This window comes from Symphalangus syndactylus, chromosome 7 (genome assembly GCF_028878055.3).
Source record: "Symphalangus syndactylus isolate Jambi chromosome 7, NHGRI_mSymSyn1-v2.1_pri, whole genome shotgun sequence".
Lineage (NCBI taxonomy): Eukaryota > Metazoa > Chordata > Mammalia > Primates > Hylobatidae > Symphalangus > Symphalangus syndactylus.
Genome location: NC_072429.2, coordinates 45,756,767 through 45,784,388, shown reverse-complemented (window position 1 = coordinate 45,784,388; position 27,622 = coordinate 45,756,767). Strand labels below are relative to the sequence as shown.

Sequence of the window (27,622 nt, the reverse complement as noted above, 5' to 3'; positions counted from 1 at the left end):
ATTTTAAGAATATTCATTGGATATTGGAGATTCTAGTCACTGAAATTATAGATGAACAATAATTTCTATGTAATACCTAAAGCAGGCGAAGGATGAAGGTTGGGTTTGGGGGAGGCAGAAAGTGTTCCAAGAAGTATCACGGGTAAAGAGTTAAGACCTGGAAAGTGGAATAATTGTTTAATTCACAAGAAATTGGAAAAAGGTCAATTATTCTGCCATATTCACATTATTATTGTTAAATACTTTACAAATAAATAAAATGTCCCCAACCAATATTTGTTGACTTCAAGGAGGAGGCTTCATTTTCTCATATATATTTTTTACTATTCATTTTTAAAATAGGAAGTTTTCTTAGGATTTCGGTGGGGAGTCAGAGTTTAGTTTCATGCCCCTAGATTTAAGAAGACAGTAAATTAATTCTTCTACGAATCCAGATTATCACAGCGGAAAACGACATCAGCTATTACTTACTAGCATTACTGTGACCATTCGAGGATAAAGATGGAATGAAACAGCAAAGATACCGGGGACAAATCATTCTTGTTGCAGAATTCCTTCAATCCGCCATCTTTTTGTTCTGGTCTTGATAACGGGAATAACATCCACAAAACGCAAGGTGGCGCTGCTGGCTAAAAAGAGAGAGAAAAATAACTTCACAAAGAAAGGGTGTTACAGATTCCAGAGTAAAGAGGAAATCTGAAGAGAAAAGCATAGGAAAGGAAACGGTGGTAATAGGAATTGGGGTAAAGTGAGGATCCTTCCCCACAAACATTGCTATTATTCAGCTCATTTCAAAGGATTCGGCTGCTGCCATTTGTGAGAGCCGCTGGAGGCTGAGTGGAAGTCATTTTGAAAGACTGATCCAAGGAAGAATGGAGGCCAGAGTGGAGCGTGCTGTGCAGAAAAGGCAAGTCTTATTTCTTTGTGTATTTCTGGGGATGTCTTGGGCTGGCGCCGAACCGCTTCAGTATTTTGTGGCGGAGGAAACCGAGAGAGGCACCTTTCTTACCAACTTGGCAAAAGACCTAGGGTTAGGGGTAGGGGAACTGAGAGCCCGGGGAACTAGAATTGTTTCAGACCAGAACATGCAATTTTTACTGCTCAGTTCGCTTACTGGTGATTTACTTCTAAATGAGAAATTGGACCGAGAGGAACTGTGTGGCCCCAGAGAGCCCTGTGTGCTGCCTTTCCAGTTGTTATTGGAAAAACCTTTTCAGATTTTCCGTGCTGAACTATGGGTCAGAGACATCAATGATCACTCTCCAGTATTTCTAGACAGAGAGATTTCCTTGAAAATATTAGAAAGTACCACGCCAGGGGCGGCATTTCTCCTAGAGAGTGCGCAGGATTCAGATGTTGGAACCAACAGCCTGAGTAACTACACCATCAGCCCCAATGCCTACTTCCATATTAATGTCCATGATAGCGGGGAGGGGAATATCTATCCCGAATTGGTGCTGAATCAAGTGCTGGATCGGGAAGAGATACCAGAGTTCAGTTTAACCCTCACCGCTTTAGATGGCGGCTCTCCTCCTAGATCAGGTACCGCCCTCGTGCGCATCCTGGTTCTAGACATAAATGACAACGTCCCTGATTTTGTGCGGTCGCTCTACAAGGTGCAGGTGCCCGAAAATAGCCCCGTTGGTTCCATGGTTGTCTCCGTGTCAGCCAGAGATTTAGATACCGGAAGTAATGGGGAAATAGCCTATGCATTTTCTTATGCCACTGAAAGAATTCTCAAAACGTTTCAAATCAATCCAACATCTGGCAATCTTCATCTTAAAGCGGAATTGGACTATGAGGCAATTCAAACTTATACATTAACTATTCAGGCCAAAGATGGCGGCGGGCTTTCTGGAAAATGCACTGTGGTGGTTGAGGTAACAGATATAAACGATAATCGACCCGAGCTGCTCCTGTCTTCACTTACTAGCCCAGTTGCAGAAAACTCACCCGAGACAGTCGTGGCTGTTTTTAGGATTAGAGACAGAGATTCCGGGAACAATGGAAAGACAGTGTGCTCCATCCAGGAAGATCTCCCCTTCATCCTGAAGCCATCTGTAGAGAACTTCTATACTCTGGTAGCAGAGAAATCTTTGGATCGAGAGAGGAACACTGAGTACAACATCACCATCACCGTCACCGACTTGGGGACACCCAGGCTGAAAACAGAGTACAACATAACTGTTCTGGTCTCCGACGTCAATGACAACGCCCCCGCCTTCACCCAAACCTCCTACACCCTGTTCGTCCGCGAGAACAACAGCCCCGCCCTGCACATCGGCAGCGTCAGCGCCACAGACAGAGACTCAGGCACCAACGCCCAGGTCACCTACTCGCTGCTGCCGCCCCAGGACCCGCACCTGCCCCTCGCCTCCCTGGTCTCCATCAACGCCGACAACGGCCACCTGTTCGCCCTCAGGTCGCTGGACTACGAGGCCCTGCAGGCGTTCGAGTTTCGCGTGGGCGCCACAGACCGCGGCTCCCCGGCGCTGAGCAGCGAGGCGCTGGTGCGCGTGCGGGTGCTGGACGCCAACGACAACTCGCCCTTCGTGCTGTACCCGCTGCAAAACGGCTCCGCGCCCTGCACCGAGCTGGTGCCCCGGGCGGCCGAGCCGGGCTACCTGGTGACCAAGGTGGTGGCTGTGGACGGTGACTCGGGCCAGAACGCCTGGCTGTCGTACCAGCTGCTCAAGGCCACGGAGCCCGGGCTGTTCGGCGTGTGGGCGCACAATGGCGAGGTGCGCACCGCCAGGCTGCTGAGCGAGCGCGACGCAGCCAAGCACAGGCTGGTGGTGCTGGTCAAGGACAATGGCGAGCCTCCGCGCTCTGCCACCGCCACGCTGCACGTGCTCCTGGTGGACGGCTTCTCCCAGCCCTACCTGCCTCTCCCTGAGGCGGCCCCAGCCCAGGCCCAGGCCGACTCGCTCACCGTCTACCTGGTGGTGGCGTTGGCCTCGGTGTCTTCGCTCTTCCTCTTCTCGGTGCTCCTGTTCGTGGCGGTGCGGCTGTGCAGGAGGAGCAGGGCGGCCTCGGTGGGTCGCTGCTCGGTGCCCGAGGGCCTCCTTCCAGGACATCTGGTGGACGTGAGCGGCACCGGAACCCTGTCCCAGAGCTACCAGTATGAGGTGTGTCTGACTGGAGGTTCCGGGACAAATGAGTTCAAGTTTCTGAAACCAATTATCCCCAACCTGCTACCCCAGAGCACAGGCAGGGAAGTGGAAGAAAATCGCCCATTTCAGAATCAGTTGGGTTTCTGATAAAGAATGAAAACTAAATCCGCGTCTGTGAATACATTTCTGATTAGCAACTTATTGTGAGGTGCCCGTAAGGGAGTGTCTTTACATCATTTCAAATATGTACTCTTGAAGTCAAGAAATAAATTTCTATACATAGAATAGGATCCTGATTTAGTACCAAGAACCCTTCACAAAGCATGAAATGTATATGTGTAATGTTTTATGTCAAACAATTATGCTCAATATACAGTCTATTAAATGTAAGTCTTGTTTGAGATATTTTCAATTGCTTTCCATTGTCTTCAATCTCTACTGAGACTTTCTGAGTTGATTAGAATGCTGTATGAGTGTACCTACCCTAGTCTCAGAAGCATAAACTGTAGAGTGTCTTTTAAAGCATTTTTTAGAAATGCTTTTAATGCATCATACGCTATTTTAACACTTTTAATCTGAGAAGAAGCATATGAGGCATGGTATTTTAGGAATGAACAAATAGATGGTCTTAGAGATTCAGTAAGTTCACTAAGGTCCACTAACTAATAAATGACAAAACTGAGCATCCATCCCAGATCTGTCTGACTCTGGGTCAGTGACCCTGCTCCGATTCCATACTGTTTTCTGTCATTAGATATTACCTGGCAAGTTTCTGCCTAATTAAGGAGAAGTCTTTTATCATATTTATACTGCTGTTCAATCTTTTCTATATTTAGAAATAATAATATACATATTTATCTATGGTTTTATTTTCTTATACACCAAAAGTCCTGCTTTTCTGGGTCAATTTTCAACTATTATTACTAATGCTCTGATCTGTCCAAACTCAAGTGAAAAACAAAATTGAAAGGGCAACCTGTGCCTTCTCCTTGTCTTCAGAACATATGACTTTCATTTCCCAGAAAAAAGATTAATGGTCCTGAGTAGGAATATTACCTAATTTTGATTGCATCATTAGTTAATTATTTTCTTCACATTGTAGATTTTCTGCAGTCACCCATACTTAACATTTGTAATACATTTTCCTGATTTGAAAGTTTGTTTTTGAAAGTTTTCTATTAATTATAGTGCACTATTGAATCAGGAAAATTTAAGAAAAATAGTTTTAAATGCGTAGTATCAAATAGAAACATAGATGATCATTAAATTTTTAGAAATTCTCGGAAGTTAAGGAGAAGCACTGTTTTTTATAAAAATTTACAACTGATTTTTATTTTTAAAATATCTAGATAATTTTTGCGTGGTTGTGTTCTGAAAATATTATAAACCAGTGCTGGTAACTCTAATAAAGGTAGTATTACTATATATCACTGGTGGGATAGAATCTAAAGGCAAAGAAAACCTCACAGCAGTAAAATCTTAAAATGCTTTCATGGTCTTAGGGTAAAATTATCTAATTTCTCCAACAAATAAATGGCATGAAAAACAGGAGGAGAGGCCGGGCGCGGTGGCTCACGCTTGTAATCCCAGCACTTTGGGAGGCCGAGGCGGGCGGATCACGAGGTCAGGAGATCGAGACCACGGTGAAACCCCGTCTCTACTAAAAATACAAAAAATTTAGCCGGGCGTGGTGGCGGGCGCCTGTAGTCCCAGCTACTCGGAGAGGCTGAGGCAGGAGAATGGCGTGAACCCGGGAGGCGGAGCTTGCAGTGAGCCCAGATCGTGCCACTGCACTCCAGCCTGGGTGACAGAGCGAGACTCCGTCTCAAAAAAAGAAAAAACAAGAAAAGAAAAGAAAAGAAAAGAAAAGAAAAAGAAAAACAGGAGGAGAGAAGTCTACAGTAGGAAAGATCTTATGAGATCTACCAATCAAATGTAACGTGTGGATCTTGTCTGGATCTTCATTCAAACATCAGCAATGACTTTGAAACACTTGGAAGAGTTTGAATATAGATGGGTATTAAGTAATATTAACTTAATTTTTTAGGTATAATAATGGCATTGTATTTAAGGTTATTTTTAGAGTCACTTAAAGTTATTATGCATTTAAAGAAATGTATAATGAAGTATTTGTGGGTGAAAATTCAGTTTGTCTGGAATGTAAAGATGTTGGAGGGATAGAGTCAAGAATTATGGCAAGACATTGATAATAGTTGATGCTAGTACTGAGTAATTGCAGGTTAATTTTACTCTTCTCCTTTTATGAGATATGAAAAATATCAAAATAAAAGCTTTTTAAAATTGATGCTATTAGAAGAGAAGTAGAGGTAACAAAAAAGGACATGCTTCCCCAGAAACAAAATCACCACTGCTGTTACAGATTTTGTTTATATTTAGACAAGCTCTCCAGCCTTTCCTTCTTTGTTTACCTTCACTGTTTGACATAACTTCTCTACCTGAGATAGTCATGTTCCTGTACTATTCTACCATGTAATTTTGAGGTGTTTTTCTAGTTATAGCAATGGATTTATGCAGAGTCACCTACCTGGTGGTATCAAATTGCCATGTACCGGGTATATAGTTTATTTTTAAGGTTAATCTCTCTTTGAATCAGTTTCCTCATGTGTAAGGTGGGGAATTCACAACAGCCCTATGTGGCAGGTGCTACTATTATCCTCATTTTACAGATGAGGAAATTAAAGCAGAGAGATTAAATAATTTGTTCGAGGTTCACAGCTACTAATTATTCCTATGATTCATGGAAATAAAACTATAAAGATCTAAATGTTGCCCATGTTAACTACAATTATATTTGAAATTCTTTTTGCCAAGCTAGACTGTTACCTAAATATTTCCTTTTTGCCCCAAACTCAGTTAGCATTGTTGAAAGACTAATGTAATTTCTCCTTCAGGCAGTTGTCTGCTCAGTAACGTCCGGCGATATTAACGGTGGTGGTGTAACTTTACATAGTCCCAGGGTACATACAGGCAGAGTTGGGAATATTACATCTATCATCATCCCACAAAATGTAAGATCCTGTGAGGACGCATGGTGGCGCTGCAGGATAAGAACGTACAAACCAGAACGGCAGCTGCAGCTCCATTAACCGGCAAAAAGCAGCAGAACCTGGAAGTCCACAGGAAGCTTGGATGCCAAAGGGATGACGGCTGGGTCCTCTGGAGAGGACTACTCACTGGAATATTTCTGAGGTAGCTGTGGAATAACCACAGCCTCAGATACTGGGGACTTTACATTCCCACAGAACCGTCCTCCCAGGAAGCTGAATCCAGCAAGAACAATGGAGGCCAGCGGGAAGCTCATTTGCAGACAAAGGCAAGTCCTTTTTTCCTTTCTCCTTTCGGGCTTATCTCTGGCGGGCGCGGCGGAACCTAGACGCTATTCTGTGGTGGAGGAAACTGAGGGCAGCTCCTTTGTCACCAATTTAGCAAAGGACCTGGGTCTGGAGCAGAGGGAATTCTCCAGGCGGGGGGTTAGGGTTGTTTCCAGAGGGAACAAACTACATTTGCAGCTCAATCAGGAGACCGGGGATTTGTTGCTCAATGAGAAATTGGACCGTGAGGATCTGTGCGGTCACACAGAGCCCTGTGTGCTACGTTTCCAAGTGTTGCTAGAGAGTCCCTTCGAGTTTTTTCAAGCTGAGCTACAAGTAATAGACATAAACGACCACTCTCCAGTATTTCTGGACAAACAAATGTTGGTGAAAGTGTCAGAGAGCAGTCCTCCTGGGACTACGTTTCCCCTGAAGAATGCTGAAGACTTAGACGTAGGCCAAAACAATATTGAAAACTATATAATCAGCTCCAATTCCTATTTTCGGGTCCTCACCCGCAAACGCAGTGATGGAAGGAAATATCCAGAGCTGGTGCTGGACAAAGCGCTGGACCGAGAGGAAGAAGCTGAGCTCAGGTTAACACTCATCGCACTGGATGGTGGCTCTCCGCCCAGATCTGGCACTGCTCAGGTCTACATTGAAGTTGTGGATGTCAACGATAATGCTCCTGAATTTGAGCAGGCTTTCTACAGGGTGCAGATCTCTGAGGACAGTCCAGTAGGCTTCCTTGTTGTGAAGGTCTCTGCCACGGATGTAGACACAGGAGTCAATGGAGAGATTTCCTATTCACTTTTCCAAGCTTCAGATGAGATAAGCAAAACTTTTAAGGTCGATTTCTTGACAGGAGTAATTCGACTAAAAAAACAACTTGATTTCGAAAAATTTCAGTCCTATGAAGTCAATATCGAGGCGAGAGATGCTGGAGGCTTTTCTGGAAAATGCACCGTTCTGATTCAAGTGATGGATGTGAATGACCATGCCCCAGAAGTTACCATGTCTGCATTTACCAGCCCAATACCTGAGAACCAGCCTGAAACTGTGGTTGCACTTTTCAGTGTTTCAGATCTTGATTCAGGAGAAAATGGGAAAATAAGTTGCTCCATTCAGGAGGATCTACCCTTCCTTCTGAAATCTTCTGTGGGGAACTTTTACACTCTACTAACAGAGACACCACTAGACAGAGAAAGCAGAGCCGAGTACAACGTCACTATCACCATCACTGACTTGGGGACACCCAGGCTGACAACACACCTCAACATGACCGTGCTGGTCTCGGACGTCAATGACAACGCCCCCGCCTTCACCCAAACCTCCTACACCCTGTTCGTCCGCGAGAACAACAGCCCCGCCCTGCACATCGGCAGCGTCAGCGCCACAGACAGAGACTCAGGCACCAACGCCCAGATCACCTACTCGCTGCTGCCGCCCCAGGACCCGCACCTGCCCCTCGCCTCCCTGGTCTCCATCAACGCGGACAACGGCCACTTGTTTGCCGTCATCTCGCTGGACTACGAGGTCCTGCAGGCTTTCGAGTTTCGCGTGGGCGCCACAGACCGCGGCTCCCCGGCGCTGAGCAGCGAGGCGCTGGTGCGCGTGCTGGTGCTGGACGCCAACGACAACTCGCCCTTCGTGCTGTACCCGCTGCAAAACGGCTCCGCGCCCTGCACCGAGCTGGTGCCCCGGGCGGCCGAGCCGGGCTACCTGGTGACCAAGGTGGTGGCGGTGGACGGCGACTCGGGCCAGAACGCCTGGCTGTCGTACCAGCTGCTCAAGGCCACGGAGCCCGGGCTGTTCGGTGTGTGGGCGCACAATGGCGAGGTGCGCACCGCCAGGCTGCTGAGCGAGCGCGACGCGGCCAAGCACAGGCTGGTGGTGCTGGTCAAGGACAATGGCGAGCCTCCGCGCTCGGCCACCGCCACGCTGCACGTGCTCCTGGTGGACGGCTTCTCCCAGCCCTACCTGCCGCTCCCGGAGGCGGCCCCGGCCCAGGCCCAGGCCGACTTGCTCACCGTCTACCTGGTGGTAGCGTTGGCCTCGGTGTCTTCGCTCTTCCTCCTCTCGGTGCTCCTGTTCGTGGCGGTGCGGCTGTGCAGGAGGAGCAAGGCGGCCTCAGTGGGTCGCTGCTCGGTGCCTGAGGGCCCCTTTCCAGGACATCTGGTGGACGTGAGCGGCACCGGGAGCCTGTCTCAGAACTATCAGTACGAGGTGTGCCTGGCGGGAGGCTCAGGGACGAATGAGTTCCAGTTCCTGAAACCAGTATTACCTAATATTCAGGGCCATTCTTTTGGGCCAGAAATGGAAGAAAACTCTAACTTTAGGAATGGCTTTGGTTTCAGCCTTCAGTTAAAGTAATTGTTTTCATATTATATATTTTAATTTTTATGATCAATTCAAAGTAATGGTTTTCTGTCAACATAGCATAAATTTTAAATTACACTAAATTTGCCCATAGTATTTGTCTTGTTTTCACTGTTTTAAAAAATGATACTCATCTTCTCTTCATTAGTATATCCAGTGGACTCTAATCATAATTATTTAACAGTGCACTTTTAATTAAAATGTACATAGTAAAATGCACAGATCTGAAGTGAAGAAATTAATGTAACTGATCTTTTTAAGCCTTTATTTTTTAATTTCTAATCTAGCTAAAATTTAGTTAAAAGTAGTGTAGAGAATGTTTTACATTTATTGCCTTTTAAATGTTTCCCCATATCCTAAGGGAGTTGACATATTATCCCCTTTTTTAAATATGAGAAAACTGAGGCTTAGAAAGGTAACTTGGCTGTGAGCAGTGGCTCACACCTGTAATCACAACATTTTGAGAGGCTGAGGCAAGCTGAACCCTTTGAGCTCAGTAGTTCGAGACCAGCCTGGGCAATAGGGCAAAACACTGACACTAACGAAAATACAAAAAGTAGCCAGGTGTGATTGTGAACCTGTAGTCCCAGCTACTCAGGAGGCTGAGGTAAGAGGATCCCCTGAGCCCAGGAGACAGAGACTGCAGTGAGCCAAGATTGTGCCATTGCACTCCAGGCTGGGTGACAGAGTGAGACCTCATCCCCCTGGCAAAAAACGATTAACTTTCTTATAATTCTGAAGTAATAAAAGTAAAAATTTGAAATATAATCTAAGTCTAACCAATATGCTATATGGTCAGGCATTAACTGATAGCATTGTTTTTCTAACTAAGGAAATGAAATTTATGTTATTCCTACTCCTACTCCATGAACTAAACTCTCATGTGAAAATACAAGTTTTAGTTTATAGTTTGTTTATACTACTCTGCACAAATATACCCATGTTCTTATCGAAGCTCTAAGTATGCTGGGACAGATACTACAAATGAACTTTATGATGAGCGAATTAACCTGATTTATAGTCCTGTACCTTCTCTACATGCCATAACCATTATTAAAGAAATGAGTCTAAGTAGGAAGTAGAGTTAACCTATAGTTGCATTTCTTGAATTTCTTATTCTCTTTCTTCAGTCTTTTTCGGTTAACCTACACACACACACGCACACACACACACACGTTTATAAGTGGGATGGGAGAAGGGGTATGGTGATAATTAAAAGAGGTAAGGTTTCTCTTGTGATGAAAATGTTTTAAAATTGTGATGGTGGATGTACACCTCTGAATATATTAAAAGCCATTGAAATGAAAAAAGGGTGGGGGGAATCCAAAAGTGTTGCAGACCCAACCTTGAGATTTGCCTGTTTGGGAATGAATTTTCCAATAACTTGAAAGTTGTAAAAACTCACAGTTCTCAGGGTTAGGTGTCAGAAAGAAAAGGAAGTAATTTATTCTTTAATAAAGCAATTGTTAAATACTCTTTAGAACTACCACTGATTGCAATTTTGCAGTGTCTACTCATAGTGTCTATATAGGTACCATGAAAAAGGTGTACTTGTGAAACTGTTCTCATGTTACTTCAGAAACATTTTGCTCCTAAGTGTATATTCTATCTCTGGTTAAATGTTCATTGAATTTTATTTAATCATTAATCTCAACAGCATTAAACAGTCAATAACATAAATGACAGTCTTCTCTTTGTACTCCTCCCTGTACAACATCACAGAGCTCCATCTGTACACACGAAAGTCACATGAAAATAGAACTCAGTGTTTTATATTACATAGTCTATTCAGTACGTTTAGAAGTATTTTGCCTCCAATATTCAACCAGAATAAAAGACTCAGTGAGAACGCGTGGTGGCGCTGCAGGTTAAGATGACGGAACATAGAATTGCCTGCGCAGCTCCAGGATCCAGCAAACGGTTTCCCAAAGCCTGGAAGCAAAAGAATAGCTGAGCCAGAGCAAACGCGAGTGTGAAACCTCTTTAAGACAGCATTGGGCTGCTTGGTTCTGACATTCTGGAGTGCAAAACCGTGCTACTAGGATCCTGGGGATACATGAAGCTTCTGTGAACCAACTTTTCAAGAAAAAGCAATGGAGATTGGATGGATGCACAATCGGAGACAAAGGCAAGTCCTTGTTTTCTTTGTTTTGCTGAGCTTGTCTGGGGCGGGCGCCGAGTTGGGGTCCTATTCCGTAGTGGAAGAAACGGAGAGAGGCTCTTTTGTGGCAAACCTAGGAAAAGACCTGGGGTTGGGGTTGACAGAGATGTCCACCCGGAAGGCCAGGATCATTCCCCAGGGGAACAAACAGCATTTGCAGCTCAAGGTTCAAACTGGGGATTTGCTCATAAATGAGAAGCTAGATCGAGAGGAGCTATGCGGTCCCACTGAGCCTTGCATACTACATTTCCAAGTGTTAATGGAAAAACCTTTAGAAATATTTCAGGCTGAACTGAGGGTGGTAGATATAAATGACTATTCTCCCATGTTCACTGAGAAGGAAATGATTCTAAAAATACCGGAAAACAGTCCTCCAGGAACTGAGTTCCCTCTCAATCATGCTTTGGACTTGGACGTAGGAAGCAATAATGTTCAAAACTATAAAATCAGCCCAAATTCCCATTTTGGGGTTCTAACCAGAGAACGCAATGATGGCAGGAAATATCCTGAGCTAGTGTTGGATAAAGAGCTGGATAGGGAGGAGGAGCCTCAACTAAAATTAACCCTGACAGCGCTGGATGGCGGCTCTCCATCGCGATCTGGAACTGCTCAGGTCCGCATTGAAGTGGTGGACATCAATGATAACGCCCCTGAGTTTGAGCAGCCCATCTACAAAGCTCAGATTCCAGAGAACAGCCCTCTTGGCTGCCTGGTTGCCACCGTCTCCGCCAGGGATTTAGACAGCGGAGCCAATGGGAAAATATCATACACACTCTTTCAGCCTTCAGAGGATATTAGTAAAACTTTGGAGGTAAATCCTATGACAGGGGAAATTCGACTGAGTAAACAAGTAGATTTCGAAACGGTTACGTCTTATGAAGTGGACATCAAAGCCACAGATGGGGGAGGTCTTTCAGGAAAGTGCACTCTTCTCCTGCAGGTGGTGGATGTGAATGACAATCCCCCACAGGTGACCATGTCTGCACTCACCAGCCCCATCCCAGAGAACTCGCCTGAGATAGTAGTTGCTGTTTTCAGCGTTTCAGATCCTGACTCCGGAAACAATGGGAAGACGATTTCCTCCATTCAGGAAGACCTTCCCTTTCTTCTAAAACCTTCAGTCAAGAACTTTTACAGCTTGGTAACGGAGAGAGCACTCGACAGAGAAGCAAGGGCTGAATATAATATCACCCTCACCGTCACAGATATGGGGACTCCAAGGCTGAAAACGCAGCACAACATAACAGTGCAGATATCAGATGTCAATGATAACGCCCCCGCTTTCACCCAAACCTCCTACACCCTGTTCGTCCGCGAGAACAACAGCCCCGCCCTGCACATCGGCAGTGTCAGCGCCACAGACAGAGACTCAGGCACCAACGCCCAGGTCACCTACTCGCTGCTGCCGCCCCAGGACCCGCACCTGCCCCTCGCCTCCCTGGTCTCCATCAACGCGGACAACGGCCACCTGTTCGCCCTCAGGTCTTTGGACTACGAGGCCCTGCAGGCGTTCGAGTTCCGCGTGGGCGCCACAGACAGCGGGTCCCCAGCGCTGAGCAGCGAGGCGCTGGTGCGCGTGCTGGTGCTGGACGCCAACGACAACTCGCCCTTTGTGCTGTACCCGCTGCAGAACGGTTCCGCGCCCTGCACCGAGCTGGTGCCCCGGGCGGCCGAGCCGGGCTACTTGGTGACCAAGGTGGTGGCGGTGGACAGCGACTCGGGCCAGAACGCCTGGCTGTCGTACCAGCTGCTCAAGGCCACGGAGCCCGGGCTGTTCGGCGTGTGGGCGCACAATGGCGAGGTGCGCACCGCCAGGCTGCTGAGCGAGCGCGACGCGGCCAAGCACAGGCTGGTGGTGCTGGTCAAGGACAATGGCGACCCTCCGCGCTCGGCCACCGCCACGCTGCACGTGCTCCTGGTGGACGGCTTCTCCCAGCCCTACCTGCCGTTCCCGGAGGCGGCCCCGGCCCGGGCCCAGGCCGACTCGCTCACCGTCTACCTGGTGGTGGCGTTGGCCTCGGTGTCGTCTCTCTTCCTCCTCTCGGTGCTCCTGTTCGTGGCGGTGCGGCTGTGCAGGAGGAGCAGGGCGGCCTCGGTGGGTCGCTGCTCGGTGCCCGAGGGCCCCTTTCCAGGGCATCTGGTGGACGTGAGCGGCACCGGGACCCTGTCCCAGAGCTACCAGTACGAGGTGTGTCTGACAGGAGGCTCAGAAACAAATGAGTTCAAATTCCTGAAGCCAATTATCCCCAACTTCCCTCCTTAGGGCACTAAGAAAGAAATAGATTAAAATTCCACCCATCACAATAGCTTTGGATTTAATTATTGATAGGAATCCATTTGATAGATTTCTTAACTTCTTATGATTGTCTTGTTGATTAAATTGTTCATGCTCACCACCACCAATATGGTGTTATTTTTCTCTGATTGTTAGTTCAAATTATGTTGTTAATTCCAGTTTCCCTTTTCCTTATATTTACCCAAAGACGTGTTGCATATAGAATCCCAATTAACAAAATAGACTTTATCTTCAAAGTTGACGTCATTTAAAATTTTTTCGTCTTTATATTTTATTTACTTCCTGTTCATTTTTTTCTCTATTTTTCATGTTAGTTTTCAGTTTCCTAGAACCTCAAATGTTAAAATAACTTGTTGCATGTATTAGGCATATTTCCTCTGTTACATTTCTTTTGTCTATTTTCCTTTCGAAATTGGTAGTCTTGTTGGGTTCAAGCTCAATTTTCATATAATACTTTCCTTAAAGTTTCTTTCTCTCTTTTCTTTTTTTTTTTTTTTTATTTTTTTAGACAGGGCCTTACTCTGTCACCCAGGCTGGTGTGCAGTGGCACAATCTTGGCTCACTGCAACTTCTGCCTCCTGGGCTCAAAGGATCCTCCCACTTCAGCCTCCCAAGTAGCTTGGACTACAGGTGCATGCTACTATGCCTGACTAATCTTTTGCTGAGATGGGATTTTGCCAGGTTGCCCAGGCTGATCCTGAACTCCTGGGCTCAAGGCATCCTCCCTCCTCAGCCTCCCAAAATTCTGGGATTACCGGCATAAGCCAATGTGCCCATCCAAAGTTTTATTTTTTTTTTAAGACGGAGTCTCGTAAAGTTACCGTTTTAAAAAAAGTTCTATTTTCCCTGTATTGATATCTCCCTAAATAAAATATAATATTCCTATTGTAAGTGATATGAGAAATCTTTAACCAGCCTTATCTAAAAATAAAGAGAAGCCATTGTAAGACATTCAGTATGTGTAAATGTGTTTGTGTTTGCAGACAAAAAGCAAAGGTATTATGTAAAAATATTGAATAATTTATTCTTTCTATTACTGACTTAAAAAATCAGAGGTCCCTGTTATATTTTTCATGGCAAACAACTGAATCTCATTAAGTTGGAAAAAATAACTTATCAAGGAGATATTTATATGGTTTGGCTTTTATATTCATCATAGTATACATTGGCGGTATCTAGCCCTTTCTCTGTAAAACATCCCTATGTTTAATCTGTATTTCTTGTTTATTATGTGAAAAGTTGAGCTTCTTTCTAGGTATTAGGCCTTTGAATAAAATTCTATGTGAGTCAGATTTAATAATTTGTTTTCACTTTCAATAGTGTTAGGATAGGTGTTAGTTTGATCTGTTCTTTACCTCCCCTTATTTGGTTCAGAGAAATTAGGGCCTACTAGATTTCCATTAAAAGGGACCTGAAAATAAAGGTCAGTCCCTTCTTTAATTCTGCAAGTAACTTTAAAGCTAATCTAAGAAAAAAAAAACAAATTGCTAAGTATGAGTAAATTAAATAAAACAACTTTCAAATAGCAGAGATCGAAAGGCACTGAATGTTGTTTCATGTCCTACTCACTAGTTTATTTATGCATGCCTTAATATAGCAAGCATTTAGTGAGTGGCTAATTTGCCAACCGCAGATGACTAAGACACATTTGTTCTCAAGTAGTTCACACGTTGATGAAGGGGCAAACTGGCCTGAAACAAGAAGCAATAATATTTATGGAGTAAGCATAGTTGTATGCATAAGTTTTAGAGAAGCACAGTGGAGAGACAGCCTAAATGCCTGGTTCTGGACTACAGAGCGGTGATTCTAGTTAGGCAATCTGAGATCTTGAAGAAATTTGTTGACGAAGATGTGAAACAAGTTTTTTTGGTTGTTGTTAATTTTTGGTGTTCCTATGCCCAAAGTTTTTGAGAAAGTGAAATCGATTATTTTGGTGGTTCCAGAAGGCACCCACAATTTTCCCTTTGTTTGCATAAGAGTCGTGTCAGAGGCGAAAGGCCTAGTACACAGCTAAATCTAATACAGAGTTGAACAGGGTTACTGCTAGAAACGTTTTTTGAGCTGTTCAATTTTTAACTTTTTGCATGAAGCAATGAAGAATTTTTATATAAACACAAAAATTGGGCACAGCCATTTGACTGTGTTGGAAGCCACAAGGTGGCGCTGCAGACTAAAGAGATGGAAGAACAAAATTGACCAGAAGGCTACGGAAGTCCTTGACAAAAAGGAAACGTTGAGACAGACGGGCTGAGAAGAAGAGCTGTCGAGCCCCTGACCGGGAAAGGAAAAATTAAAAACCCTAGATCTCTAGTACACATAAGTCTGGGTTTGCGATTGCTATTTGTGCTGGGACAGTGTGATTGAGACTGACATTGAGGAAAGAAGCAGCTATGAAGACCAGGAGGTTCAGCTTCCCAAGACAAAGGCAAGTCCTGTTTCTTTTTCTTTTTTGGGGAGTGTCCTTGGCAGGTTCCGGGTTTGGACGTTATTCGGTGACTGAGGAAACAGAGAGAGGATCCTTTGTGGTCAATCTGGCAAAGGATCTGGGACTAGCAGAGGGGGAGCTGGCTGCAAGGGGAACCAGGGTGGTTTCTGATGATAACAAACAATACCTGCTCCTGGATTCACATACTGGGAATTTGCTCACAAACGAGAAACTGGACCGAGAGAAGCTGTGTGGCCCTAAAGAGCCCTGTATGTTGTATTTCCAAATTTTAATGGATGATCCCTTTCAGATTTACCGGGCTGAGCTGAGAGTCAGGGATATAAATGATCACTCGCCAGTGTTTCGGGACAAAGAGATGGTCTTAAAAATATCAGAAAATACAGCTGAAGGGACAGCATTTCGACTAGAAAGAGCACAGGATCCAGATGGAGGAATTAACGGTATCCAAAACTACACAATCAGCCCCAACTCTTTTTTCCACATTAATATTAGTGGCAGTGATGAAGGCATGATATATCCAGAGCTAGTGTTGGACAAAGCACTAGATCGGGAGGAGCAGGGAGAGCTCAGCTTAACCCTCACAGCGCTGGATGGTGGGTCTCCACCCAGATCTGGGACCTCCACTATACGCATTGTGGTCTTGGACGTCAATGACAATGCCCCACAGTTTGCCCAGGCTCTGTATGAGACCCAGGCTCCAGAAAACAGTCCAGTAGGGTCCCTTATTGTTAAAGTGTCTGCAGGAGATGTAGACTCAGGAGTCAACGCAGAAGTATTCTATTCATTTTTTGATGCTTCTGAAGGTATTTTAACAACCTTTCAAATCAATCCTTTTTCTGGGGAAATCTTTCTCAGAGAATTGCTTGATTATGAGTTAGTAAATTCTTACAAAATAAATATACAGGCAATGGACGGTGGAGGCCTTTCTGCAAGATGTACAGTTTTGATTAAAGTATTAGATACCAATGACAATCCTCCTGAACTGATCATATCATCACTTTCCAACTCTGTTGCCGAAAACTCTCCTGGGATAGTATTGGCTGTTTTTAAGATTAAAGACAGAGACTCTGGAGACAATGGAAAGACAATTTGCTATGTTCAAGATAATCTGCCTTTTTTTCTGAAACCGTCTGTTGACAATTTTTACATCCTAATGACTGAAGGTGCACTGGACAGAGAGAGCAAAGCTGAGTACAACATCACCATCACCGTCACTGATTTGGGGACACCCAGGCTGAAAACCGAGCACAGCATAACACTGCAGGTCTCCGACGTCAATGACAACGCCCCCGCCTTCACCCAAACCTCCTACACCCTGTTCGTCCGCGAGAACAACAGCCCCGCCCTGCACATCGGCAGTGTCAGCGCCACAGACAGAGACTCAGGCACCAACGCCCAGGTCACCTACTCGCTGCTGCCGCCCCAGGACCCGCACCTGCCCCTCGCCTCCCTGGTCTCCATCAACGCGGACAACGGCCACCTGTTCGCCCTCAGGTCGCTGGACTACGAGGCCCTGCAGGCGTTCGAGTTCCGCGTGGGCGCCACAGACCGCGGCTCCCCGGCGCTGAGCAGCGAGGCGCTGGTGCGCGTGCTGGTGCTGGACGCCAACGACAACTCGCCCTTCGTGCTGTACCCGCTGCAGAACGGCTCCGCGCCCTGCACCGAGCTGGTGCCCCGGGCGGCCGAGCCGGGCTACCTGGTGACCAAGGTGGTGGCGGTGGACGGTGACTCGGGCCAGAACGCCTGGCTGTCGTACCAGCTGCTCAAGGCCACGGAGCCCGGGCTGTTCGGCGTGTGGGCGCACAATGGCGAGGTGCGCACCGCCAGGCTGCTGAGCGAGCGCGACGCGGCCAAGCACAGGCTGGTGGTGCTGGTCAAGGACAATGGCGAGCTTCCGCGCTCGGCCACCGCCACGCTGCACGTGCTCCTGGTGGACGGCTTCTCCCAGCCCTACCTGCCGCTCCCGGAGGCTGCCCCGGCCCAGGCCCAGGCCGACTCGCTCACCGTCTACCTGGTGGTGGCGTTGGCCTCGGTGTCTTCGCTCTTCCTCCTCTCGGTGCTCCTGTTCGTGGCGGTGCGGCTGTGCAGGAGGAGCAGGGCGGCCTCGGTGAGTCGCTGCTCGGTGCCCGAGGGTCCTTTTCCAGGGCATCTGGTGGACGTGAGCGGCACCGGGACCCTGTTTCAGAGCTACCAGTATGAGGTGTGTCTGACTGGAGGTTCAGAGACCTGCGAGTTCAAGTTCTTGAAGCCGATTACCCCCCACCTCCCTCCCCAAAGCGGTGGGAAAGAAATAGAGGAAAATTCTACTCTCCACAATAGCTTTGGATTTAATTATTGAACGGAACCCATTTAATAAAGACATTTACTTCTTTAATATAGTCTTGTTGGCTAACTAAATTGTGTATGCCCACCAGAAAGAAGGTACTATTTTTTGTTTGATTCATCTTCAACTTTGCGTATTATGCTTAACTTCACAAGTTAACTTTTTCTTATTTTGTGTCCTGATGAGGCATATCTTACTAGAATCCCATGAGTGAAATAGATTATTTTTCAAACTTGATATCATTTAAAAAAATTTTTTGCTCGTTTTAAATGTCTTTATTGACTTTAAATTCATTGCCTCTACGTTATTCTTTAGTTCTTCTTTTCCTAAAACTTTTTACTTGTTAAAATAATCTGCTGCATGTAGTATGTGCTTTTACTATTTGATATTTCTTCTATTTTTCTTTTGAAACCGGTGTTCTTATTGGTTTGCCATCCTTGTTTATTACAACTGTTTTTTTTTTGTTTTTTGTTTTTTGTTTTTTGAGACGGAGTCTCTCTCTGTCGCCCAGGCTGGAGTGCAGTGGCGCGATCTCGGCTCACTGCAACCTCCGGCTCCCAGGTTCAAGCGATTCTCCTGCATCACCCTCCGGAGTATCTGGGACTACAGTTGCATGTCACCACGTCCGGCTAATTTTTGTATTTTTAGTAGAGACGGGTTTCACCATGGTGGCCAGGATGCTGTATCTCTTGACCTCGTGATTCACCCCGCTCAGCCTCCCAAATTGCTGGGATTACAGGCGTGAGCCACCGCACTCAGCCTACAATAATTTTCTTAAACTTTACCTTTTATTTTAAAGTTCTACTTTCCCGGCATTGATAGTTCTCTATTTGAAATATAATGTTTCTATTGTAAGCGATATGATAAATAAACCTCTAATCAGCCTTAGAAGAAAAGCCACTGCAAGACATTGAGCGTGTGTAAATGGGCTTTAGTTTGGAAAGCAAAAAAAAAAAAAGAAAAAAAAGAAAAAATTTAGTCATTCTATAGGATCATGTGAAAATATTTAATTTGCTCCTTTTAATTCTGTATAAACAAATCAGAGGTTCCTGTTAAATTTTTAATGGCTAATAGCCCACTGCCATCCAGTTGAAAAAACAATAGCAATCACAAAGTAGAGGTTTATATTGTGTGGCTTTTATATTCAACTATTAGAGTGTTATTGGTAGTGTCTAGCCTTTTCCTCCACGACATTCCTTGACTTAATCTCTTTCACCTGCCTATTATAGAAAAAATAGAGCTTCCTTCTAGACATAAGATCTTTGAGGCAGGGCTCAGTTGCTCATGCCTGTAAGCCCAGCACTTTGGGAGGCCGAGGCGGGCAGATCATGTGAGGTCGCGAGTTCGAGACCAGCCTGACCAACACGAAGTAATCCCATCTTTACTAAAAATACAAAATTAGCCAGGCATGGTGGCACATGCTTGTAATCCCAGCTACTCGGGAGGCTGAGGCAGGAGAATCGCTTGAACCCAGGAGGTGGAAGTTGTGGTGAGCCGAGATTGCACCATTGCACTCCAGCCTGGGCAACAAGAGCAAAACTCCATCAAAATAAAATAAAATATAAAATAATTTAAAAAGACCTTTGAAGAAAATTCTATGAAAAAAGACACTATAATGCTGTTCTTAATTTTAACGTGTTAAGATAGGTGTTATTGTGGTCTATTCTTTACCTCCCTTTATTTGGTGCAGAGAAGTTAGATCTTGCTAAATTTCAATTAAGAGGGGACCTTAAAATAAGGATCAATCTCTTATTTAACCCTGTAAGTTATTTTAAAGCTAATACAAGAAAAACAAAGACAAGTGAAAGTAAGGAAACAGAAATTGCAAAGAGTAAATGAAAGAAAAAAACTTTCAAGTGGTAGGAATTGAAAGGCACTGAAAAACGTTTCAGGTTCTACCCACCTGAGTTTATTTTTGCATGTCCTAATACAGGCAGTATTTATTGCTTGTCTGACTTGTCACTCACAGATGATTAGGACATAGTTCCTATTCTTAAATGGTCCACACATTGAAGAAGAAATAGACTAGCATGAATTAAGAAGCAATAATATTTGCAGGGCAATCATAGTGGTATCCACAAGTTTTTACGAGAGAATAGAGGAGGAACAGCTTAAATGCATCATACAGGATTACAGAGTGATGTTCTCCTTAATCAGTGTGATGAGATTTTGAAGAAGTTTGTTGAGGAAGGTGTGAAACAAATTTTCTTTGTCTGTTTTGGTGTTCTTATGCCCGATGTTTCTGGAAAAGTAAAATCTTCTGTTACTTTGGTGATCCCAGATGTCACCAACATTTTCCCTTTGGTTCTTGACATTGTATGAGAATTGTGTCTGAGATGAAAGGACTAGTAGAGAGCTAAATTTAGCACAGTGAGGTGGACAGAGTTATTGCTAGAAACATTTTCAAGTGTTGAATTTTTAACTTTTCCCAAAAAGAATTGAAGAATCTCAACAATGTGACTATTTCTGTGTCTCAACATTAATTTTTACAAAACAAACACGAAAAATGTAAATGAGGCACTAAAGGAAAATTGTCTGAATACACACACACAAATGGGTACAACTACTGAAATCTGGTGGAGGCCACACGGTGGCGCTGCAGGCTAAAGAGACGGTTTGGGAATTGCTCTGAGGATGCTATGCAAGTCACTAATAAAGGAAGACACGGACAGATGAACTTAAAAGAGAAGCTTTAGCTGCCAAAGATTGGGAAAGGAAAAGGACAAAAAAGACCCCTGGGCTACACGGCGTAGGTGCAGGGTTTCCTACTGCTGTTCTTTTACGCTGGGAGCGGTGGCTGTAACCAACTAGGAAATAACGTATGCAGCAGCTATGGCAGTCAGAGAGTTGTACTTCCCAAGACAAAGGCAAGTCCTGTTTCTTTTTCTTTTTTTGGGGAGTGTGCTTGGCAGGTTCCGGGTTTGGACGTTATTCGGTGACTGAGGAAACAGAGAGAGGATCCTTTGTGGTCAATCTGGCAAAGGATCTGGGACTAGCAGAGGGGGAGCTGGCTGCAAGGGGAACCAGGGTGGTTTCTGATGATAACAAACAATACCTGCTCCTGGATTCACATACTGGGAATTTGCTCACAAATGAGAAACTGGACCGAGAGAAGCTGTGTGGCCCTAAAGAGCCCTGTATGTTGTATTTCCAAATTTTAATGGATGATCCCTTTCAGATTTACCGGGCTGAGCTGAGAGTCAGGGATATAAATGATCACTCGCCAGTATTTCAGGACAAAGAAACAGTCTTAAAAATATCAGAAAATACAGCTGAAGGGACAGCATTTCGACTAGAAAGAGCACAGGATCCAGATGGAGGAATTAACGGTATCCAAAACTACACAATCAGCCCCAACTCTTTTTTCCATATTAATATTAGTGGCAGTGATGAAGGCATGATATATCCAGAGCTAGTGTTGGACAAAGCACTAGATCGGGAGGAGCAGGGAGAGCTCAGCTTAACCCTCATAGCGCTGGATGGTGGGTCTCCATCCAGGTCTGGGACCTCCACTGTACGCGTCGTTGTCTTGGACGTCAATGACAATGCCCCACAGTTTGCCCAGGCTCTGTATGAGACCCAGGCTCCAGAAAACAGCCCGATTGGGTTCCTTATTGTTAAGGTATCGGCAGAAGATGTAGACTCAGGAGTCAACGCAGAAGTATCCTATTCATTTTTTGATGCCTCAGAAAATATTCGAACAACCTTTCAAATCAATCCTTTTTCTGGGGAAATCTTTCTCAGAGAATTGCTTGATTATGAGTTAGTAAATTCTTACAAAATAAATATACAGGCAATGGACGGTGGAGGCCTTTCTGCAAGATGTAGGGTTTTAGTGGAAGTATTGGACACCAATGACAATCCCCCTGAACTGATCGTATCATCATTTTCCAACTCTGTTGCTGAGAATTCTCCTGAGACCGCACTGGCTGTTTTTAAGATTAGTGACAGAGACTCTGGAGAAAATGGAAAGATGGTTTGCTACATTCAAGAGAATCTGCCATTCCTACTAAAACCTTCTGTGGAGAATTTTTACATCCTAATGACAGAAGACGCGCTGGACAGAGAGATCAGAGCCGAGTACAACATCACTATCACCGTCACTGACTTGGGGACACCCAGGCTGAAAACCGAGTACAACATAACCGTGCTGGTATCCGACGTCAATGACAACGCCCCCGCCTTCACCCAAACCTCCTACACCCTGTTCGTCCGCGAGAACAACAGCCCCGTCCTGCACATCGGCAGTGTCAGCGCCACAGACAGAGACTCAGGCACCAACGCCCAGGTCACCTACTCGCTGCTGCCGCCCCAAGACCTGCATCTGCCCCTCGCCTCCCTGGTCTCCATCAACGCGGACAACGGCCTCCTGTTCGCCCTCAGGTCTCTGGACTACGAGGCCCTGCAGGCGTTCGAGTTCCGCGTGGGCGCCACAGACCGCGGATCCCCAGCGCTGAGCAGCGAGGCGCTGGTGCGCGTGCGGGTGCTGGACGCCAACGACAACTCGCCCTTCGTGCTGTACCCGCTGCAAAACGGCTCCGCGCCCTGCACCGAGCTGGTGCCCCGGGCGGCCGAGCCGGGCTACCTGGTGACCAAGGTGGTGGCGGTGGACGGCGACTCGGGCCAGAACGCCTGGCTGTCGTACCAGCTGCTCAAGGCCACGGAGCCCGGGTTGTTCGGCGTGTGGGCGCACAATGGCGAGGTGCGCACCGCCAGGCTGCTGAGCGAGCGCGACGCGGCCAAGCACAGGCTGGTGGTGCTGGTCAAGGACAATGGCGAGCCTCCGCGCTCGGCCACCGCCACGCCGCACGTGCTCCTGGTGGACGGCTTCTCCCAGCCCTACCTGCCGCTCCCGGAGGCGGCCCCGGCCCAGGCGCAGGCCGACTCGCTCACCGTCTACCTGGTGGTGGCGTTGGCCTCGGTGTCGTCGCTCTTCCTCTTCTCGGTGCTCCTGTTCGTGGCGGTGCGGCTGTGCAGGAGGAGCAGGGCGGCCTCGGTGGGTCGCTGCTGGGTGCCAGAGGGCCCCTTTCCAGGGCATCTGGTGGACGTGAGCGGCACTGGGACCCTGTCCCAGAGCTACCAGTATGAGGTGTGTCTGACGGGAGGCCCCGGGACCAGTGAGTTCAAGTTCTTCAAACCAATTATTTCGGATATTCAGGCACAGGGCCCTGGGAGGAAGGGTGAAGAAAATTCCACCTTCCGAGATAGCTTTGGATTTAATATTCAGTAACGTCTGTTTTTAGTTTCATGTACTTTTGGTGTGTTACATAGCCATGTTTCTATTAGTTTACTTTAAATCTCAAATTTAAGTTATTATGCAAATTCAAGCATTATTTTCAAGTAGTATATCCCTGTGGTTTTACAATGTTTCATCTTTTTTTGCATTAATAACAACTGGGTTTAATTTAATTAGTATTTGTTTCTAAATGATAGTGTTAAGGTTTTAATTCTTTCCAACTGCCCAAGGAATTAATTACTATTATATCTCATTACAAAAATCTGAGGTTTTGATTCATTTCAGAGCTTGCATCTCATGATTCTAATCACTTCTGTCTATAGTGTACTTGCTCTATTTAAGAAGGTGTATCTACATTTCCAAACTCATTCTAACATTCTATATATTCGTGTTTGAAAACCATGTCATTTATTTCTACATTATGTATTTAAAAGGAAATATTTCTCTACTACTATGCTCATGACAAAATGAAACAAAGCATATTGTGAGCAATACTGAACATCAATAATACCCTTAGTTTATATACTTATTATTTTATCTTTAAGCATGCTACTTTCACTTGGCCAATATTTTCTTATGTTAACTTTTGCTAATGTATAAAACAGACTATGCCTTATAATTGAAATAAAATTATAATCTGCATGAAAATGAATAAAAATAAAACATTTTGAAATTTGTGTTTATTGCTGGAGATATTCATTTATATGTTGCAAATTTATTTTAAATACCAAATTTTTAATAAGCAAGAGGAACTAAAGGTTAGAATGAAAAACAAGCTTCATTAGTTTTTTTAGATTACTATACATAAAAGATATACTATATATAACTAACATTTTATAGTTTTTTAAATTAGCTGTTCTGCCAGTCCCTTACCACAGTTTGGTTTCTTCTTGAATTGATCTCAATATTTATAAATAATATGTTTATAATACTATATCTTGATATTGTTTTGTATTTGAACCATTTCTTTCCAGAATAGAAAAGCATTTAGCTTTATTTCCAAACTAACAAACATATACAAACATTGCAAATTCTTTTTCTCCTATTCTCCCAATATAGATGTTACAGTTTCTTAAATTAGTAGTTATTATCTATATTGCTACGTGCTTCAGAATATGCATTTGTATACTGTACTATAATTACATTCCCATACTTGAAAAGTATGGTTCCTAGAGTTCGTAATTGTTATTTCATACTTGCATTATTTTCTATGTACCTCTATTGTTTTTTTTCCATGTCTTTCATTTGAATGTATTTTCTCCTTAAAAATATTCCAATTTTTAAGATACTCTGTCAATGACATTTATTTTCAGGAGCTCTTTCATCCTGAGTTTCCTCTGTTTCATTTAGACTGGTTAATCTATAGACTGTTACTCTGGGACTTTTTCCCTTCGATACTTTCCTGTATGAGTCTACTTTTACAAGTTCCAGTATACTCTTCTTTCTTAGTTTACTCTCTTGTTCAGCTGGCACACATCTCTCAAGACATTCATATAAATGAATGCAGAAGACATTTTTTAAAAATTGTCTCCTTACATTGTGAAGACATCTTTTTTGTTTGTTTTCATTTGCTTGATAGTTTGACTGGGTATAAAATTCTAGTTTGAAAATAATTTTCCCTCAGATTTTGAAAGCTGAAGCTGTTTCTTTCACTCATTGCATGTCGAGTTTCTTCAGAAGACTGACTTGATTTTGATTCCACCTCTCTTTGTGTCCTTCTCTCTTACCTCCTTCCCTGGAAGCATTGAAAAACTTTTTCCGGCTGGGCACAGTGGCTCACGTCTGTAATTCCAGCACTTTGGGAGGCCAAGGTGGGCAGATCACAAGGTCAGGAGTTCGAGACCAGCCTGGCCAACATAGTGAAACCCTGTCTCTACTAAAAATACAAAAATTAACCAGGTGTGGTGTCGTGTGCCTGTAGTCCCAGCTACTCAGGAGGCTGAGGCAGGAGAATCACTTGAACCTGGGAGGCAGAGGTTGCAATGAGCCGAGATCATGCCATTGTACTCCAGCCTGGGTGACAGTGTGAGACTCTGTCTAAAAAAAAAAAAAGAAAAACTTTTTCCTGGTAATCTGAAAAGACCTTAATACAGGCATTTTATTTATTAATCTGGCCTTGCAGGCATACCCTGTTAACATATAGACTCTTACTGTAAGTTCTGAGAAATTTTCTTGTTATGTTTTAGTAATAATTTATCCACTGAGTTTTCTACAGTCTCACTTTAACCAGAATCTCATTAAATATTGCACCTCCTGTGTTGATTTTCTGAGACTCTAAATTATAATTTTTTTCTTCTTTTCCATCTCTTATTCTACTTATTAGACAATTTATTTAATCATCCAATCTTCATATTTAAGTTTTTCTTTTTGAATAGCAAATATTTATTTTTAAGAGCTCTTTTGGTTTTTCATAACATCCTATTACAAATTTGCAACTGTAAATCTTCTTTCATCTATAATTAATCTATTTATTCTTTAAAAATGCATTATATAGTAAGAGTTATTATTATACCTATTTTAAACTTGCAAGTGAATCAAAGGGAAGCTAAGAATTTGCATAAGGCTATATAGCTAGTAAGGGGCACTTAAGCCCTAAGCTATTCTTTGTCTTCCTGATATAAATACATACTTGATAGGGTTACTGTTAACATCAACTGGGTAAATACAAATGAGGCACTGGAATAATGAACTCAGAAAAAGTCAATAAGTGTTAGCTCTTATTACATTTTGTTTCTGTGGGGATATTAATCAGACATTTTAAAAGGCTTTATTTTGTTTTCTGAATTATATCTATTCCCTCCTGTTGCTTTGTGTGTGTGGTGGTAGTATTACAGTTTTGGCCTTTTTATTTCATGTTGTAGGCATTTTCTCAAATGTCTTGTTTTCTTTGGCTGTCTTATTATATATATGAATGATGACACAGCAAATGCTGACAGTCAACCCTTCATGAGTATTGATGACAGGGCTTCACTCTAATGTAACCATGCTAGGATGGAGCTACTACCTTGGAAAACCCCCACATATCAGTACATGTAAGTCTTTATCTGTGCCTTTCATATTTCCCAGGATAGAATACTACAATATTCAATGTTTTGGGGTGCAATGTGGAAGATATCAGGCATATATCTTGTGTCCTACAATCTGAGAGTATCATGGCTAGGAGTCTCACTATACAGAAGGCAGTGTTTTGCCTAATCTCCCTATCTTTAGTTTCATACCTCCTACTTTCACTCAGCTCTGCCTGGGGTTTCCAAGACTGGAGATAGTATAATTTCTCCAGAATATAATCTAATTTCTCCAGAGTATAAGCTTTCCATTCTCTGGCTCTCAGTTATTTTCTTGTCTCTGTATGATGGTGAAAAGACCAGAGAATTCAACTATCCTATATACATACTTTCAACTAATAACTTCTTTTCTAAGCCCTTAATTGACTTCAGCCTTCTTATACACCTGGTTCCTCCAAGTCTGGTACCTACTAGGATTATGTAGGGAAAACCCAGTAGTTTAATTTTAGTATCTCCAATGCAGGAACTTTATTTTAGACATTTCTTGGAACTATTGTCAATTGCTCTTTCATCTGCTTTCTATCATTAAATAACTTGTGTATTCACTTATGTATTCTTAGTCTTTGTGAATTCATACCTTTTATTACTTTTCTGTCATTTTAGAGCAGGGTTAAGAAGAAGGAAGGATAATCGTATAGTCAATCCACATACTATTCAGTTTCTACTCTTCTGCACTGATAATTTTTCAACAATGTATCTAGTTCACATTTTCATGAATGTAATTTTAAATTAGCATTTTTAAAAGCAGGCTTCTTAGATATCCTCCATTCTTGAGAGTACTTTGAGATGTCTAATAGTGGATACCATTGGTAGTTTCCAAGCACCTATTCCAACTATCTCCCTCATTATGTAGCAGCCATGCACTTTGGCTAGGACTGAAACCACCTCAAGTTTAAGGGGCAATCTCTGACTGGATTAAAACAAATGGTCAAAGATGGAGTCTTTAGATTCTGGGACTAAAATCTCTACCTTTAATCCTATATGTCTTGAGACACTGATTTCTTCAGTAACAGGATGAAGTGCTCTCAGTTGGTCTAATCAGAATGAAGGCTAAGATTTTGTTCTATTATTGAGGAAGAAAATCTCTCTCATTCTGTCTTCTTGAGCTGAAAAACAAAGCAGATAGCCATAGATGTTGCTGGAATAAATCTGGGGAAACTGAGGGAGGCCAGTCTTAGAAATAAGCCTGCTTTAAATGAAACTAACATGCTTGTGCTTGTATACTTATTATTTTTTGAGAAGCTGGAACTAAATCAAGGATTCTCATAATG

The 27,622-nt window shown here is 44.0% G+C and overlaps 5 protein-coding genes across 5 annotated transcripts in view; all 5 read left to right on the top strand.

Moving 5' to 3' along the window:
* Positions 1–6,220, top strand: part of LOC129486257 (protocadherin beta-6) — a 29,119-nt gene extending 22,899 nt beyond the window's left edge. The window contains exon 2 of the mRNA XM_063642761.1: positions 6,026–6,220. Within this exon, the coding sequence (XP_063498831.1) occupies positions 6,026–6,220 (195 nt within the window). The remainder of the gene's footprint in view (positions 1–6,025) is intronic.
* On the top strand, positions 621–6,026 carry PCDHB7 (protocadherin beta 7). The gene has a single exon (XM_055285920.2). The coding sequence runs from the start codon at positions 873–875 to the stop codon at positions 3,258–3,260; it is 2,388 nt and encodes a 795-aa protein (XP_055141895.1). The 5' UTR covers positions 621–872; the 3' UTR covers positions 3,261–6,026.
* Positions 6,221–6,412: 192 nt separating the features above from the next.
* LOC129486259 (protocadherin beta-8) lies at positions 6,413–10,476 on the top strand. The gene has a single exon (XM_055285910.1). It carries the CDS (start codon positions 6,413–6,415, stop codon positions 8,816–8,818), a length of 2,406 nt encoding a protein of 801 aa, XP_055141885.1. The 3' UTR covers positions 8,819–10,476.
* A 317-nt stretch (positions 10,477–10,793) lies between these two features.
* LOC129486270 (protocadherin beta-16) lies at positions 10,794–18,103 on the top strand. The gene is made up of 2 exons (XM_055285927.2): positions 10,794–12,024; positions 16,779–18,103. The coding sequence occupies exons 1-2, from the start codon at positions 10,918–10,920 to the stop codon at positions 18,063–18,065; spliced, it is 2,394 nt and encodes a 797-aa protein (XP_055141902.1). The 5' UTR covers positions 10,794–10,917; the 3' UTR covers positions 18,066–18,103.
* Positions 18,104–20,453: 2,350 nt separating this feature from the next.
* On the top strand, positions 20,454–23,968 carry PCDHB10 (protocadherin beta 10). The gene is given in 2 exon segments (XM_055285911.2): positions 20,454–20,939; positions 20,941–23,968. Coding segments are annotated over 2 exon segments (2,397 nt in total). The 5' UTR covers positions 20,454–20,882; the 3' UTR covers positions 23,281–23,968.
* Positions 23,969–27,622: the final 3,654 nt, after the last annotated feature.

Coding starts and splice junctions, on each gene's coding strand:
- LOC129486270 (XM_055285927.2), top strand. CDS start 10,918: ATGGAGATTGGATGGATGCACAATCGGAGACAAAGGCAAGTCCTTGTT. Junction 12,025..16,778: donor TAGTAGTTGCTGTTTTCAGC/GTTTCAGATCCT, acceptor GCTGTTTTTAAG/ATTAAAGACAGAGACTCTGG.
- PCDHB7 (XM_055285920.2), top strand. CDS start 873: ATGGAGGCCAGAGTGGAGCGTGCTGTGCAGAAAAGGCAAGTCTTATTT.
- LOC129486259 (XM_055285910.1), top strand. CDS start 6,413: ATGGAGGCCAGCGGGAAGCTCATTTGCAGACAAAGGCAAGTCCTTTTT.